This window comes from Pristis pectinata, chromosome 32, assembly GCF_009764475.1.
Source record: "Pristis pectinata isolate sPriPec2 chromosome 32, sPriPec2.1.pri, whole genome shotgun sequence".
NCBI classification, from domain to species: Eukaryota; Metazoa; Chordata; class Chondrichthyes; order Rhinopristiformes; family Pristidae; genus Pristis; species Pristis pectinata.
This window is the reverse complement of record NC_067436.1, coordinates 19274615-19293125: the sequence shown is the minus strand read 5'-3', so window position 1 is coordinate 19293125 and position 18511 is coordinate 19274615. Positions and strand designations below refer to the sequence as shown.

Genomic DNA, 18511 nt, shown 5'->3' with positions numbered 1-18511 from the left:
GATTAAGATGCATGGGATCCACAGTGACTTGGTAGAGTGGATTCAAAATTGGCTTGGCCATAGAAGCAGAGGGTAGTGGTGGAGTGGTGTTATTCTGACTGGAGGTCTGTGACCAGTGTGTTCTGCAGGGATCAGTGTTGGGACCTCTGTTGTTTCTGATATTTCTAAATGAGTTGGATGAAAATGTAGGTGGGCCAGTAGGTAGGTTTGCATATGATACAAAAATTGGGGAAGTCGGGGATGGTGGTTGCTAAAGGATACAGCATGATATAGATGTGTTACAGATATGAGCAGAGAAGTGGCAGATGGAGTTTAATCTGGTCAACTGTGAGGTGTTGCACTTTGGGACGTCAAATGTAAGAGGAAAGTTACAGTAAATGGCGGGACCATTAGGAGCACTGATGTGCAGAGAAATCTTCGGCTCCCTCAAGGTGGCAACACAAGTAGATAGGGTGATAAAGAAGGCGTGGTTGCTTTCATAAGTCAAGCCACTGTGTATAAGAGTCAGGAAATCATGTTGCAGCTGTATAAAACTTTGGTTAGGTTGCATTTGGAGTATTGTGTGCAGTTTTGGTCACCCCATTACAGGGAGGCTTTGGAGAAGGTGGAGAAGTGGTTCATCAGGATGTTGCCTGGATTGGAGAGTATTATGTATAAGGAGAGGTTGAACAGACTTGGATTGTTACTCTGGAGCATCAGATGCTGAGGGCCGGCCTGACAGAAGTAAATAAAATTTATGGTAGCTGGGGTAGATAGAGAGTCTTGTTCCCAGGGTGGAAACATCCAGTACTAGAGGGCTTAGTTTTAAGGTTAGGGGGGAAAGTTTAAAGAAGATGTACAGGGCAAGTTTTCTTACACTGTAAGTGGTGGATGGGTGGGTGCCTGGGGTATTGGTGGAAGCAGATACGATGATAGTATTTAAGAGGCACTTAAGACAGACACATAAATATGCAGGGAATGGAGGGATATGGATCATGTGCAGGCAGATAGGTTTAGTATAATTTGGCATCATAGTTGGCACAGACATTGTGGGCTGAAGGGCCTTTTCCTGTGCGGTGGTGTTCTATGTTCAGTTTGGGGGAATGTAGTCTATCAGGCTTGGTAACGTGGGAAGAGATGTAATGAGGCAGGAAAGTAGAATTGGTGCAGAGCCGCAGGACACACGAAGAACTTGAGTCAGAGTTGGTGAGTGGGGCAGCGAGTGCTGAGGATGTTGGTTACAGAGGGCTTGTCCCCCATTCTGTGCCGAGCTGGGAGATTGCTGTTGGCCTTGCAAGCTCTGCATGGGCAGAATGTCTTGAGTCATGGTTCCAGGGCACTGTGCAGAAGGGTGTGTTGGCTGAAGACATTGTAAGATTCAACAGTGATGTTCCTTTCCTTTCCTCAGCATTTCTGAATTTGATCACTCTTCTGTTGACAGCCACGTCTTCAGCTGCTGAGGCCATGAGCCCTGGAATTTCCCTCTGTTATTTCTGCCTTCAAAACACTCTTTTAAAATTTACCTCTCTGAACAACCTTTTGGTTATCTATCCTAATGTGATTCAATGTCAAACTTTGTTTTGATGTTTCTCCTGTGAAGCACCATCAGCGATTTGCTGCATTGAAGGGTGCCATGGAAATGCAGGTTACTGTGCTTAGGGTGGCAATAAAATAACTTGCTGTCTCTCACTGTTAGGGTTCGTACCTAAAGGCAGAAACTGCAAGGTTGCAGTGGGCACTCCCTGCCCTGGTGTCTTCCAGCTAATCTGGGTTGGACGGTGTGTAAACAGTTCGAATGCAACATAAGACATGTTTTACTGTATCACTGACATTGTGTTCCTGCTCAGTGTGATTTTAATTAAGGCTTTAGACAGAGGAAGTGTCAAGTGAGATGGTGGTGGGGCAGAAATTTGTGCATTTGTGTTGTGACAACATTAATCAACAAAACCATGGTGGTTCAGATGGTGAAAGATGCAGATAAGTTGAGCTGTAATGAATTGTTCAATGAATACACACTATAATCAGGAGTCTCAGGTTCCAACTCTGCCAGGAGAAGAGAGCAGATTGGTTGCATTGGGCCCTGCACTTGGTGCAGCAGTCTGCTGAGGAATAGCTACTCTGTCAGAGGCTTAACAGGGTGCCTTCTGCTTTCATTGACTGGAGGGGTGCTCTTGGAGCAATTGCGTGTGTACATGGAGTGGTTAATCTGAACTGTCTGGCCAGCCTTTATATTGCTTTGAAACATAGAACACTACAGCACAGTACAGGCCCTTCGGCCCACAATGTTGCGCCTGGTGGACACCACAGCTTGTGCTAGGGCTCTGCGTAAGGGTACATTGGCGAAATTTAATTGACAGGCATAATATTGTTGGGTGTTGTGTCAGAAACTGGTGTCCTTGAGAAGGGAGGTGGGGTTGAGCTGTGTCATCTCTATCTGTGTTTACTGTGTTTCTGCCTGCTCATTTGTCCTGTTCAAGGTCTTTCTGTTTATGTTCTGCAGCTGCCCCTCCCCCTCCCCACATCTCATCTCTCTTTCAGGGTATGAAGTTAATTATCAAAATATCTGCAAGCATCGGCTGCTGGGATTTCAACACTCCACTCTCTGCCCTTAAAGGCACAGGAAGCTGATGCCGCAAAACCTTGTTTGTTGAGGCCAGGTTTACTGTTCAATAGCCTAATCTGGCACCCAGTACTGGGGGAATGCTGCAGTGTGTTGGAGGGGGCATTTTTTGGTGAGATTGTAAACTCTGCTCTCCACCTTTCCTCTACTGAGGCAAGGATACCAACACACAAAGCTGTTCTGGTAGCTGTCGGAGAGTTCATGGCACTGCTGGAATTATAGCAGGAATTTCATTCAGTGAAGTAGAAACAGGAAATAGTTTAAACGTTCAGCAGGTCAGGCAGCATCAAAAGGTCACTGAGCTGAAGATTTAACTTTTCCCCTCTCTCTCCAGATGCTGACCGACCTGCTGAGCATTTTCAGTTTTATTTTTGATTAATATCTATTTATATTCTTTTCCACAGGGTAGAAATGTCAAACACCAGATGACATGCTTATAAGGTTAGAGGGGAGAAATTTAAAAGCAATGTGAGGGGCAAGTTTTTTTTACACAGAGAGTGATCGGTGCCTGGAATGGGTTACCAGGGGTAGTGGTGGAAACAGCTTGGTGGAGTTTGGAGGCTTTTAGATAGACACACGAGTATGGAGGGATATGGATGATACACAGGAGAAGGACATTTAGTATAAAATAGCATCATGATCAGCACAACATCGTGGACCGAATGGCCTGTGCAGTGCTTGTACTGTTCTGCGGTCTATGTATATTTCAGCTCCTGTAGTTTTGCTTTTCAATTTCATCTTGTGCTCTGGGAAAGACTTTTTTTTCCTCTGCCATCCTTGGATCTTTCTGCCCTTTTGTGGCATTCTGCTCTGTACATGTTTGGTCAATTCCTGCTGATATAACAGTCATGATTATTTGTAAGGTTTGTATTAAAGTGCCATGTAAGTGCAGATTTTGGCTAACCTTGTAAGTGTAATGTAATCTTGCTGGCAATGTACTATGTGGGTTTCCTGTCTCTCACTGTCACTCTAACCCTCAATGTGAGGCTGACGTATCGGCCAGTTCTAGCTCACTCACTGGGCTGGAATCTTTGCTTCACTGATGTGACAGTGGGGACTGCATCCTGCAACCTGCCCACCACAGTGCCAGAGAAAGCTAAGGATAACCAGCAGGAACTGGCGTACAAGTGAGGAAAGACACATGGAGTCAGCCGTAGAGCAGTGAGAGGCCACGTCGCTGATCACTAGCTTTGAAAAGGTACGGGTAATCATGAGAAGAAAGATTTGCAGTTCACAACCTTGGGATGATGCAAAGCATTTCACTGCCCTGTTTTGAAATTGTAATGTTGGAAACACGGCCACTACTTATACGTAGAGAGCTCCCAGAAGCAGCTCTCTTCAACCACTTGTTCTTCCTGACTTGTATTTGTAAAAACCTTGTACAAAATAGAGCTCACAAGAAATTTCTGAGCTGAGGAGATTGACTGGTTGGATAGATTAATAACTTCCTCTGTTCCACTCTATATGTACCATCTTTGGTCCAGTAACCCACATCAGTTTGACCCTATTAAAGGTGTGCAAAGAATAAAGTCTCATACAAGTGCCTTTTACAAGTGTTTGCAATTCAGAACTGGGCTGCAAGTCACTTTTAATCACGTCTTCTCAGAACAAAGTCACATTTCTTTTTCAGTTAATGTTGAATATTGTGAGGCTTAAGCCCCTCATGATCCAGGCTGGCATTGAATTGCGAGTACTGAGAGAGTGCTGCACTGTTAGAGGTGCTGTCTTTCAGATGAAATGCAAATCTGAACCTGAATTGGCATCTCAGATGGGTATAAAATATTCCCCGATGCTATTCAAGAAGAAGCAGGGGATTATTCCTCATGCCTTGGCCAATATGCACCAAAAACAAATGACACACCATTCCTGGGTAGTGAACAGGTTCCATTTTTACAGATATCCACAAGTCGATTTTGTCCTTAAGTCGGAATATACACAAAAATCAATTGATATGGTAACCGTACCTCCACAGTATTGTAATGAATGGCACCAAAAGCACATGAGACTTAATAGAAAGAACAAGTGCTGAAAGTGAAGAGGAAACTGGTTCTGTCATCCGTACGAATGGACATATGTACGTACTTTGGACTTTTGAATTTAATAGTATTATGGGAGTTCCTTCGTATCTAGGGGTGTCTATAAGTCGGGCATTTGTAAGCTGGGACAGCCTGTATCTCTGTGATTTATGGGAACTTGTGAACAAATTGGCTGCCATGTTTCCATATACCTTCAACCATTTGGGTCTCGAATCAACTGGCAAAACCCTAATCACTACAGTTTAGCAACACTATGACCACTTTATTACTTTGCACTAAAATGGACTTTTTTGGTCTAATTGTGTTCTTTCTTGTAAAAATTGTGTATAATTTATGTTTAATTTATGTTTTTCTTGTGAACGCTGCTTATCTGACGCTATGTGCCTGTGATGCTGCTGCAAGTAAGCTTTTCCTTGCACCTGTGCACACGTGTCATTGTGCAGATGACAATAAACCTGACTTTGACTATTACAGCAATGACAACTTCAAACGTATGTTGTTGGCTGTGTCACACTGAGGTCCACCCTGAGGTTGTGAGTGAGTTTAGTTCACTGAACTCTTGTGGCCCAATGAATAAATTACACCATAAAATTCACATTAGTTTATTGTCTTGAACACCAGGGTGCAATGAAATGCCTTGCTTATGTTAGAAATAGCAGCAAGAGTAGACTGCATGACCCTTGAGCCTGTTCCACCATTCACTACAATTGTGATCTTGGCTTCAGCTGCATTTTCAACCCTGCAGGGAAAATACTGGAATCTATTATTAAAGAATTAGTAACAGGGCAGTTGGAGAACACTAATAGGAGAATCAGAATCAGGTTTATTAGCGCTGACATATGTCATGAAATGTGGTGTTTTGCAGCAGCAGAACAGTGCGAGACATAAAAATTACTATGTTACAAAAATAAATAGTGCAAAAAGAGGAATAAGGAGGTAGTGTTCATGGACTGTTCAGAGATCTGATGGCGGAGGGGAAGAAGCTGTTCGTGAAATGTTGAATGTGGGTCTTCAGGCTCCTGTACCTCCTCCCTGTTGGTAGTAGCATGTAGAGGGCATGTCCCGGATGGTGAGGGTCCTTAGTGATGGATGCTGCCTTCTTGAGGCACCACCTCTTGAAGATGTTCTCGATGGTGGGGGCAGTGGGGGGGGGGGGGTTGTGCCCGTGATGGAGCTGGCTGAGTCTGCAACCCTCCTGCAACCTCTTTCGATCCTGCCAATTGGAGCCTCCATACTAGGCGGTGATGCAACCAGTAAGAATGTTCTCCACTGTACATGTGTAGAAATTTGCAAGAGTCTTTGGTGACGTACCAAATCTCCTCAAACTCCTAATGAAGTAGAACCGCTGGTGTGCCTTCTTCGTGATTGCATCAATGTGTTGGGGCAAGAGAGGTCCTCTGAGATGTTGACGCCCAGGAATTTGAAGGAATAAGTTAAGGCAGAGTCACTGTCGATCAGAGTCAAGGGAAACCATGTTTAATAAGTCTGGTGGAATATTTAGAGGTTACAGTGAGTAGAATACATAAGGGTGAACCAGTTGATGTGGTGTCTTTGAACTTTCAGAAGGCCTTTGATAAGGTGCCACACAGATTATTAAACAAAGTTAGAGCTGATGATGACTGTCCAGGTGACGGGTCTCGACCCGAGACATCAACTGTCCATTTCCCTCCACAGATGCTGCCTGACCTGTTGGGTTCCTCCAGCATTTTGTTTTTTTTGCTTAGAGCTGATGATGTTGTGGGAATAATATCGTGGTGTGGATTGAGGATTGGTTGACGGGCAGAAAGTGGAGCAGGAATAAATGGATTGTTTTTGGTTTGTGACCGGTAGAGAACCCTGCAGGGATTGACGCTGGGGCCCCAGCTGTTCACAATCTACTTCACCGATTTGAATGAAGGGATCCCCAGGTTTGCCGATGATGGAGAGGTGAATGGAAGAGTTAACTGTGAGGGGGATGCTGGCAATACAGACAAGTTCAGTGAATGGGCAAGGACACGGCATTTAGAATATAATGTATAATAATGTTTTGATACAAGAAATAGACCTTGGGAATTGAGTACAAGAGTGGAAATGTCTTGCTCTCATTATATTGGACCCTGGTGAGACCACGTCCTATTATGTGCACAGATCTGGTCTCTACCCAAGGAAAGGTATACTTGTGATAGATGGAGTTCCGCAAAAGCTTCCCAGATTGATTCCTGCAATGCCATGCTTGTCCAAAAAGGAGAAATTAAGCGGATTGGACCTGCGCTTCCTTGTTTAGAAGAAGGAAAGGTAATCTTATTAAACTTATAAAATTCTCATGAGGTTTGACGAGGTAGATGCAGAGTCAATGTTTGCCTTGGCTGGGACATGTAAAACTGAGGGACGTGGTCTCAGAATAAGGGGACAGCCATTCAGGAGGGAGCTGAGCAGAAATGTCTTCACCCAGAGGTTTGTGAATGTTTGGAATTCTCTGCTCTGGAAGGCTGTGGAGGCTCACTCGCCAAGTATATTCAGGACAGAGATTGATAGAGTTTTAGATATTATGGGAAGTGAGGGATATAGGGTTAGTGCAGGGTTGTGGCTTTGGGTAACAGATCAGCCATGATCTTATTGCATGTTAGAGCAGGTATGAGGGACCGAATGGCCTACTCCTTTTTCTGTTTTTGAATCCTTAAATATTGTTGTTTAAACCCCAGCTGGTTTGGAAATATTCTTGAGGGAACGGAACCTGCCCTCTCAATGGCAGTCCTGCACAAACATCATCAGCGTCATCACGCTGAAACCACTGTGACACACTGGGGCCGTGACTGAACCACGGATGATGCCAGCTGAGATCTGACTGATGATTCAATGATCTGTTCTCTTTCACACATATTCCAAAGACACTCCAAGTGTTGTCTGCACTTTCAGAACTTACTGAGCCTAATGCATTCTCTGCCTAGTTGGGAGGAGCTGACATTACAAGGATATCTTGGGTTGTTGCTGTGTGGTCTACATGGATCTCAGTGTTGTCAGCTGGAGAAAATATTGTATTTGCTACCCATTGAATCTGGGCCTCAGGAGACCATCACACTGGGAGCTCTCAGAGACATTGATGTATTGTGTGCACTCATTTGGTTTGTAATGTGAAAGTTGATTCCTGTTGAGGAGATTGTGATGGTTTGTCCTGCCATTGGCCTTACAGAACTAAGTCTCAGTCACTGGCTGTTAACTGCTGCCATCAACGGCTTAGGGAAGTGTCTTACTTTTACATTGTCGTGTAACGTTGGATGTGCACAAAATTCTCACAATCCAGCTAATTGAACTGTGAATGAGCACCCACCCTATAATGCAAGGATGTGCTTCTGAACTCAGGGTGTGCATCTCTTGGGCTGTAATCAGAAGGAACAAGTAACCCCAGGATAGATACAGGTCTCACGGGGGACATAAAAAGAGCCTGCTGGCTCTGACTCCATCCCTTCCCTCCACCTTTATATACTGGCCATCTCCCCTCTATCTTTCAGTCCAGATGTAGGGTCTTGACCCAAAACGTCAACTGTCCATTTCCCTCCATAGGTGCTGCCTGACCTCGCTGAGTTCCTCCAGCTTTTTGTGTGTTGCTACAGGTCTCATGAGTTGGGAGCTTGGTGGAGGTGATGCCTGCAGCGTAACATATTAACTGTTGCAAGTTCTGGCACCTACCTATGTAACTGTGTGAGGGAGTTAAACAGTGCTGGACTTGAAGGCTAGTACACCAAGTGTGGTTTACCCATCGTGTCTTGACACCGTTATGTTCAGTCCCAGTATCGGTGAGAATTCATTCAGTCACATGACGGAAACAACAGAAGGAATCAGCCAGGGTTGTGATCACTGAATGCCAGTGCTAAATGAGGACACGGGTTGGCTGAGGCTCCAGTCCCCCTGCTGCTTCTCTGAAATGAAGGGCCATAAAGATGATGTTCATTCATTTCAGAACAATAAGATGCCAGGGGAGCTTAGCAGACTGCAGCAGAATCTCTGGATTTATCGCCCTCCTTTTGCTCACTGCAGCGAGGTTGGTGCCATGTAACACACGTCTACTGTTCCTTGCATTCAAAGCCCTGATGATCTCAAGACTCCTTTCTTTTCTAACCTCTTCCATTCCTATAACCCTCCAAGATATCTGTACTCCATTTCCAGATATTTCTGTATCTCTGATTCTGATCAGTTGATGAAAATCATAAAACTGCAATTAACGTGTTAGGTCTATTCTGTATTGTTTTACCCTATACTACCTCAATGCACTATGTAATAAATTGATCTGTACGAACGGTATCCAAGACAAGTTTTTCAGTGTACCTTGGTACAAGTGACAATAATAAACCAATACCCTTCATCAGAATTAAGTTCCATCATTCTAACAATTCTTCCTCTTCTTTATATCTGTGGCCTTTCCTACCTGACATTCAACTATGATTTTGCTCAGTTTTTCACTTTCAATTAGTATAGACTGTTTGTTGGGCATGTTCCACAGCCCTGCTATTAGCAACACTTATCAGAGACAAAGGAGCACAAACTGAATCTTTCTTCCATGTTGACATCATTTGGTCGTGCCCTTATCACAGATACTCCCTTTTGTTCTATCCACACACCACCCCCCATCCCCACCCACTCAGCCTTCACTGCTGCTGAAAACTAATTGTTTTTTCTTGTTCCCAGGAGTGACAAAAGTCTTGGACCTGAACATCGACTCCATTTCTCTTTCTACAGTTGCTGCCTGACCTGCTGAGTGTTTCCGGCATTTTCTGTTTTCATTCCTGGTTTTAATCATTTCACCATTTGTGCCCGTCCTGGGGGTTCTGTAGTTTCCTCTCTCAATCCCTCTGCACTACTCCCTTCCTTCTTTAAGAAGTCCCTTCAAACTGTTCTGTTTGACCCTCATCCAGGTATATGATTTGAAGTAAAATTATGTCACATTACATTCCTGTGAAGCACCTCAATGTTTTCCGATGATGAAGGTGCTGTATAAATACAGGTAGCTGATTCTGCATGGCCGAGTGGTGACTCACTGGAACTAGTCCATCTGCACTGACGTGTGTAGCAGCCCTGTTGTCAGTGCACTGAGTTTCGTCATCTGATGAAAACTGACACTGCAGTGTGGATTGGTGGTGACCCATTGATCAGACAGCACGGAATGATGGTGGGTGGTGTTTAAAAACTACTTCTTCTCTCTCCTCATCACAGGCATTGTTGCATCCGTCTCTGGACTCTACACGAGGAACACGACACCATGGTTTGGTGGAGAGGGTTCAACGTGATCGAAGTCACCTGATGTCTCCTCATCGCCGTCAGTCTCCGATGGATAAACATGGACGTCAAATATCCTTGCCCATGTCCCTGTCTCTTCCCACTGCTCCATTTCACTGGTAGCTGCAGAAACGTAACATTTCACTTGGATCCTGGAGGTTTTTAATGTTGGATTGATGAAGCTAATAATGTTGCAGCTGTATAAAACTTTGGTTAGGCCATGTTTGGAATATTTTGTGTAGTTCTGGTCACATGAAGGGTGTGGAGGCTTCAGAGAGGGTGCATTAGAGGCTAACCAGGATGTTGCCTGGATTAGAGAGTATTAGCTATAAGAAGAGGTTGGACAAACTTGGATTGTTTTCTCTAGAGCATTGGAGGCTGAGGGGTGACATGATAGAGGTTTATAAAGTTATGAGAGACACAGATAGGGTATTGGTTTATTATTGTCACTTGTACCAAGGTACAGTGAAAAGCTTGTCTTACAAACTGATCGTACAGGTCAATTCATTACACAGTGCAGTTACATTGAGTCAGTACAGAGTGCATTGATGTAGTACAGACAAAAACAATAACAGTACAGAGTAAAGTGTCACAGCTACAGAGAAAGTGCAGTGCAATAAGGTGCGAGGTCACAACAAGGTAGATCATGAGGTCATAGTCCATCTCATTGTATAAGGGAACCGTTCAATAGTCTTATCACAGTGGGGTAGAAGCTGTCCTTGAGTCTGGTGGTACATGCCTTCAGGCTCCTGTATCTTCTACCCGACGGAAGAGGAGAGAGGAGAGAATGTCCCGGGTGGGTGGGGTCTTTGATTATGCTGGCTGCTTCACCAAGACAGCGAGAAGTAAAGACAGGGTCCAAGGAGGGGAGGCTGGTTTCCATGATGCGCAGTTTCTTGCGGTACTGGGCAGAGCAATTGCCGTACCAAGCTGTGATATATCCAGATAGGATGCTTTCTATGGTGCATCGGTAAAAGTTGGTGAGAGTCAAAGGGGACAAACCAAATTTCTTTAGCCTCCTGAGGAAGTAGAGGCACTGGTGAGCTTTCTTGGCTGTGGCTTCTACGTGATTTGACCAGAACAGGCTGTTGGTGATGTTCACTCCCAGGAACTTGAAGCTCTCAACCCTCTTGACCTCAGCACCATTGATGTAGACAGGTGCATGTACACCGCCCCCTTTCCTGAAGTCAATGACCAGCTCTTTTGTTGACATTGAGGGAAAGGTTGTTGTCATGACACCATTCCACTAAGCTCTCTACTCCGACTCATCGCTGTTTGCGATATGGCCGACAACAATGGTATCATCTGCAGCTTGTAGATGGAGTTAGAGCAGAATCTGGCTACACAGTCATGAGTTTATAGGGAGTAGAGTGGAGGGCTGAGCACACAGCCTTGTGGGGCACCAATGTTGAGAATAATCGTGCTGGAGGTATTGCTGCCTATCCTCACTGATTGCGGTCTGTTTGTTAGAAAGTCAAGGATCCAGTTACAGAGGGAGGTGTTGAGTCCTAGGTCTCGGAGTTTGGTGACAAGCTTACTTGGGATTATTGTATTGAAGACTGAGCTGTAGTCAATAAACAATAGTCTTAACGTATGTGTCTTTACTGTCCAGATGCTCCAGAGCTGAGTGTAGGGCCAGGGAGATGGCATCTGCTGTAGACCTGTTTCGGCGATAGGAGAATTGCAATGGGTCCAGGTTGTCTGCTTGGCTAGAGTTGATGTGTGCCATGACCAGCCTCTCAAAGCACTTCATGGTGGTGGATGTCAGAGCCACTGGTCGGTAGTCATTGAGGCATTGCTTTTCTTCGGTATCGGGATGATGGTCGTCTTCTTAAAACAGGAGGGAACCTGAGCTTGAAGCAGGGAGAGGTTAAATATGTCCGCAAATACTTCTGCCAGCTGACCAGCACAAGATCTGAGCACACGGCCAGGGACACCATCTCGGCCAGGTGCTTTCCTTGTGTTCACTCTCCGGAAGACTGATCACAGGTTCAGCTGCATTGGTGGTTGTCAGGGTGGATGGTGACAATCCACTTCCCTTCTGTTCAAAACGTGCATAGAATGTGTTGTTCATCCGGAAGGGATGTGCTGTTGTTAGCTATGCAGCCTGACTTTGCCTTGTACCCTGTTATGGCATGTAAGCCCTGCCATAACTGACAGCTGGTCAGGGACTCTATTTTGAGTCGGTATTGCCTCTTAACATCCCTGATAGCTTTTTGAAGGTCATACCTCGATTTCTTGTACCGTCGATTTCTTGTTCTAGATAGTCAAAGTCTTTTTCGAAGATTGGAAATGTCAAATACTAGAGGGCATAGATTGAAGGTGAGGGGGGGAAGTTTGAAGATGATTTACGAGGCAAGTTTTTTACACGGAGAGTGGTGGGTGCCTGGAATGCGCTGCCAGGGGAGGTGGTGGAAGCAGATAAAACAACAACGTTCAAGAGGCATTGAGGTCGACATGTGGGCAGGCAGGGAATGGAGGGATATGGACCATGTGCAGGCAGATGGGATTAGTTAGATTGGCATCATGGTCAGTACAGATATGGTGGGCCGAAGGGCCTGTTCCTGCGCTGTACTGTTCTATGTTCCAACTTAAGTATGCTGTCTAAAAATGTTACGCTTTAAACCCTACGACCGAGTTGTAGGCAGTCCTTCCACTAGAGTGATAACAGAGGCAGCTGTGATACACGGGCGTGTACTTGTGATTACGGTGGTGTCAAAGCCAGTTTGTGGGAGCCACCCAAGCCTTATGTTACCTGTATTCTTGCTTCTTTCGGTTACTGAGTTGCACTCTGCTGTGGGCTGCAGCTCTTCTTTGAAGAGAAATAAGCTCTGAAGAGGAGCAGAAGCAACCCCATTGTGAGAAGAAATGCTGGCGTTTGAAAGACCGCCGTGATTATGGTGGTCAAGTCAAACAATTGCTGATGAGCAAGGCTGCCCAAATGCTGAGGATTCTTCCATTCCATTGGAAGGAGACAATCTCCAGTTCATTCTGTTTTGTGTGCACTGGAAGATTATTGTTGTGTGGGTTAATGCACTGTGTGATGTGACACATCAGCCTCCTGACCTCTGTTGGGTCAGCCAGTCTCAGTCAGGGTGCCATTGGGGGTCTCAGCACCAGTGGGGTCAGGAAGGGAGTGAATCGGAGTTGTCAGTTCAATCAGTGCTCGGCAACTTTCTGCGAGGTGCAGATACAGGAGTCTTAGCAGAGGAGCCCCGTGGCCCTGACTCTGTGCTTGGCTTATGTTTGTGCGGCTGGACTCGGAACCATGGCTGACTTCCCCCTTCCAGCCTCCCCAGCACCCACAGAGGCAAGTGTTGGTGTGACTGCTGTCTCCAATCAGCTCAGCAAAGGCTTTGTACAGTTCAGGAAATTAAAGGTTCAGTGCTGCCATTGGGAAGTGTAATAATGAGTCCAATCCTGATGTGAGCAGTTTGCTGCTCTCAAGCTGGCCAACTGTGGACACCTTCGCTGAATGGTCAATGGTCAGAGGCCATTGTTTATAATCTTTACAGAAGATGTAGACTGAGATGAAAATGTCTCCCACAGAATACTCTGGCATCGCCCAAGTGTCTTGGAGAGTTGTGAGATAGGAGACAGAGGGAGGAAGGAGTAAGGCCGTGAAAGGCTGGTTGAAGCTGATTTCATCCATCATTTGAACAATGAGTTGGACAGTTATTGGAGGATGAGGTGCTCTCAGGGTTACTTTCAAAGAGCTGGCATGTAACTAGTGAACACTGTTCACTGAACCATGGGAGAGGGTTTTAAACTGTTGCTCATCACTAACAAGATGGGAGAAATTGTCAAAAACGGCTTCACAAAGGTAGTGAATTGAAAGACAACTTATAGAGGTTTATTTTCTTGTGTTCACTTGCAAGAAATGTGGCTTCAAGTTAAGTCCAGTCTGCAGGCTGGGACCAAAATGGTTCAGAACCATTTCTGAGCAGGGGCAAGGTTGTACACTGTGATCAGTGCTTGCTCGTCCTCTCAGTGGAATAAGCAAAGTTCATCTGAGTCATTCAAGGGGCACTTGGATGCTGCAAAAATGGGGTCTGAACAAGACTGCTAATTAACTCGCTGTATCTGTGCTTTTGTTTTTAAATGGTTAAAAATGGAATATATGTAGGTTTCTGTATCAGATGCAGGTAGGATGTGAGATTAATTTCCCGTTGGCTTGATGTAAAGCATCTAGACTGAATGTGGGTGTGAAAATGTCATCTTTTCTGCTCCTTTGCTGTTAGTCATAGAGCTGTACAGCACCGAAAACAGGCCCTTCGGCTCAACTCATCCATGCAGACCAAGTTGCCTAGCTCAGAGTCCCCTTTGCCTGTGTTTGGCCCATGTTCCTCTAAACCTTTCTTATCCATGTGCCTGTCCAAATGTCTTTTAAATGTCACAATTGTATCCGCCTCAACCTCTTCCCCTGGCAGCTCGTTCCACATACGCACCACCCTCAGGTCCCTTTTAAATCTTGTGCCACTCACTTTAAACCTATGCCCTCTCATTTTGGACTCCCTGCCCTGGGGAAAAGACTATGGCTATTCACCTTGTATATGCCCCTCATGATCTTATAAACCTCTATAAGGTCATCCTTCAGTCTCCTTTGCTTCAGGGAAAGAAGTCCTAGCCTGTCCACCTCTCCTTATAACTCAGACCCTCCAGTCCCAGTAACATCCTTGTAAATCTTTTTTTATACCCTTTCCAGTTTAATGGCATCCTTCCAATAGCAGGGCAAGCAGAACTATATGCAGTACTCCAAATTTGGCCTTATGAACGTCTTGTACAGTTGCAACATGATGTCCCAACTCTTGTACTCAATATCTTGATCGACGAAGGCAAGGGTGCCAAACGTCTTCCCCATCACCATGTCTACCTGTGTCGCCACTTTCAAGGACCCCTAGGTCCCTATTCTAAGACACTTCCCAGGGCCCTACCATTTACTGTGCAAGTTCTGCCTGGTTTGTCTCACCAAAACGCAACACCTCACATTTATGTGAATTAAACTCCATCTGCCATTCCTCAATCCAGTGGCCCAGTTGAAGAAGATCCTATTGTAATCTTAGGTAACCCTTCTTCACTCTACCACCAATTCTAGCATCATCCGAAAACTTATGAACTATGCCACCTACATTCTTATCCAAATCGTTCATATAAATAACGAAGAACAGGACTCTGCATCGAACCTTGTGGCGTACCACTGGCCACGACCTCCTGTCTGAAAAACAACCCTCTACCACCACCCTCCATCTCCTACCGGCTAGCCAATTTTGTACCCAATTGTACCCAAATCCCACGTGTGCTGTTGTCTATCAACTGACGGGCAGCTTTGTGTCCTGTCATTTTACCTCAAAATAATTGCTGAGTTTCTGACAGCAGTGAAGTCTGCATTAGTTTCAATGACTTGCTGTGAAGTTCCAGTTTGCTGTGTCGGAAGCAACTGCTCCCTCCCCCGCTCATACTGACGTAGAGGAACTCTGGTAGCTCTGTGATCTGTTTGGTGATCTCTGCAGAACCTTGGTGTTATCAGTCTTTGGCCCGCAATTGATACCTCCCTGATCATTTGTGCAGGTTCAAAGTGATATTGTGTGCTGGATTGGTAATGGGTTGCCCTCCGTTGCAATGTGTGAATTCAATTATTCAGATATGTCAAGTGGACAGCACTCTTGCCTCTGAATCAGTGGGTTCAAACTTTAAGCTGCTCCTCAGAGACCTGGGTCAGAAGATCCGGGATGATGTTCCAGTGCAGCCTGTTCTGAGGTGATGTCTTTCAGATGAGGCCCTGTGTGTTGCTTCTGATTGAGGAAGAACAAGGGAGTTACCTGGTTTTCTGATCAATATTTACCCCTCAGATCAACATCTCTAGTTCTATGTGAGAACTTGCTGGGTACAAATTGAATACTAACTGTCCTATATTGCAACAGGAACCACACTTTGTGATGTGCTCCACTGGCTGTGAGGCTCTTGGGACATGAATATTGTGAGAAAAATGCAGATCAAAAGACTGATAGTAACTTGTTCACCAATGTAATTTAAAGAGCAGAACCTACCTCCCTGTCCCCAGTTGGGGATTTGACTTTTCAATTGCCTTCATGGCAATTTAATCTCAGGAAGGAAATCTGTGAAGTGCTATTCTTTGGTGGAAGGAATAGGGAAGTGACGTGCTGCAAGGAGAAATAAAACTCCAAATGATGTGAAGGAGCAAAGGGGTCAAAGGCTACAGAGTCACAAATTGTCAGAGGTACCAGGATAGTTTATTAAGACCATTTGTTTATATAAAAAAACAAACTCAAAAACCTCCTGTTCTGGATGGAGAGAATAAAGAAGCAGAGACATTATCAGATCTTGGTTAGACCACATTGGGCGTGCTGTGCACCGTTCTAGTTTCCATGTTATAAAAGGAGCTGAGAAGATGTATAAAGTATTTACAAGGATGATACCAGAGATACAAAGTCACACCCATCAGGGAAAGATCAACAGGCTGGGAATCTTCTATCTCGAACAGAAAAGGCCAAGGGATGATCTCTTGTGGACTTTCAATGTTTCACTGCTCTTTGAAGCTGTGCCATGGGACTTTCACAACCCCCCTGCCTGAGATGACAGATGCAGCCTTAGTTTAATATATCTTGCAGAAGGTAGTTATTGATGGACCAGGAACTTCTGCTCAAAGTGTGTCACACTCTGGATCTGGGCTTGCAGGAGAGACTCTGGCATCGAAGGTGGAGTGGAACTGGTACCTTGCTGAGCATAAAGTGTCTTATTACGTTACCAGTTCTTTGGTAATGCCTTCAGAATTGACTCGGAATCAGAGTACCTGACTGTGGGGATTTTCTATGTTATTGGCTCTGCTGACTGTGCAAGGAATTTGACAGGATGTTCTCATTCATTGCAGTGTCACAAACCAAAAACCACCTAAGATAAAATCTCATTCGGTGAAATTGTCAGTTTCACAGATCTTACTGTTTATGATTGAAGTCAGATCTTTGACCCACACACTGTTCCAGCCTTCCTTTCTGTTCTGCTCCAACTAATCAGCTCCCCAGCTGAAATATAAACTTGTTGTAATGTTTATATTTTAAGCTCCAGTCCCTTTTTACAAATATGTATTTACTTATGAAGGAGATTTGTACCTGGGGAAAAGAAGTGTCCCTGAAGCAAGTCCAAAACCCCCGGGGCAGTTATGGTACTGCTTAAAGAATAAAGCTCCCTCTACACTATTCCAGCAAGTGCTCCTCAGGTAGGTCAAAAAGGATTGGATATAGAATAAAGCTCCCTCTTCATCAAATGCTCCTGGGGCAGTTTGAAATCGATTGGGTACAGAATAAGGCTCCCTCTACGCAGTCCCATCAGACATTTCCAGCGAAGGTATTTTGCGGTTTATCTGTAAAGGTTACAGGAACACGGGGAGGTAATTCTGCCCTTGAGGCAGTTCTGCTATTCAACACGATCACAGTTCATCTCTGACCGAATGCTGACCCCCATTCCTTCTCACTTCACGCAACAGATATCTTCTGCCTTAAATTTAAGATTTTTATTTGGCACAGAAGCTCTCGCCATCCAAGGAAGCGAATGCCAAGCATCGCCACCCTCTGTTTATGGAACTCTTCCTGAAAGTCATACCTGAAGGGCCTGACTCTAATCTTTTGCCCATATCCCCAAATCCTAATTTTGTTTTGTTGAGTATGGATATTTTCTATCCATCTATCCTATCATTTTCCTTGCAAACTTTGGTCAAATCACCCTTCAATGGACCCTAAATTGTGTGCCCTCTCCTTGTAAGTTATTGCTTGATTATCATTCTGGTTTGTCCAAGCTTCACTCCCTCCCACCCCAATAAATTCTTCCCAGAGCTGAACAAATGCTCCAGATCAGGCTGCATGTGTAAGACAGAAAGCAAGTTAATATATTCAGGCCGATGACCTAAACTTAGTTCTTGCTTTGCAGATGCTGCTGACCAGCTGAGTTTTCCCAACATTCTGTGTGGTTTTTTTGAGACCTCCAGCATTTTGCCTTTCATCAGTGCTGTGGGTGGTGCCCCTTACTGCAGTGATCTGATACTTCTCTGTCTCTGACTTCCACTTTTCCAGGGAGTTTCTGAGAAGGATTCCCAGTATAACTGTAAATTTGCAAGCTGTTGACTGTCGATTTTTTTCCGGAAAGTTAACTGTTATTTTAACTTTTCTGCGATTCATAATATTTATCCAACACACTGGTGGGGTGTAGTGCTCCGCCAGCACATGCTTGCTGATGGTTTCACTTCCCACTCGGTACCAAATGAACCAACGTACTCAGTCATGAATCAATTCTCCAATAAATTTCTTTGAACTTGCATAGCTATTTTGTAACCAAATTTTTTTCTTTTTATGACAATGGAAATGCTGACTGTTGAACATACTTGCACCTGCTGAGTAGATTAGTCATATTTTCCAATGAAGAACAAGTAGAACAGGTTTCTTGTTGGGTTCCACTCTGTGTTGTAACTAAATATGAGCTGGTGTGTTTCAGCTGTGCCTTTAGAGATCACCAGACTTGCCTCTAATTCAGAAGGTTCGAGTCCTCCAGAGACTTGACCATAAGTTCTGGGCTGACTCTTCAGTACAGGACTGAGGGAGTGCTGCACTGACAGTAG

At 44.8% G+C, this 18511-nt stretch overlaps 1 protein-coding gene across 4 annotated transcripts in view; it reads left to right on the top strand.

Annotated features, from left to right (window-relative positions):
• Positions 1-18511, top strand: part of crtc3 (CREB regulated transcription coactivator 3) — a 78939-nt gene that overhangs the window by 25955 nt on the left and 34473 nt on the right. For all 4 annotated transcript variants that reach the window (XM_052042600.1, XM_052042598.1, XM_052042599.1 and 1 more), the window contains exon 3: positions 9823-9957. In XM_052042600.1, coding sequence (XP_051898560.1) covers positions 9823-9957 — 135 coding nt within the window. The remainder of the gene's footprint in view (positions 1-9822; positions 9958-18511) is intronic.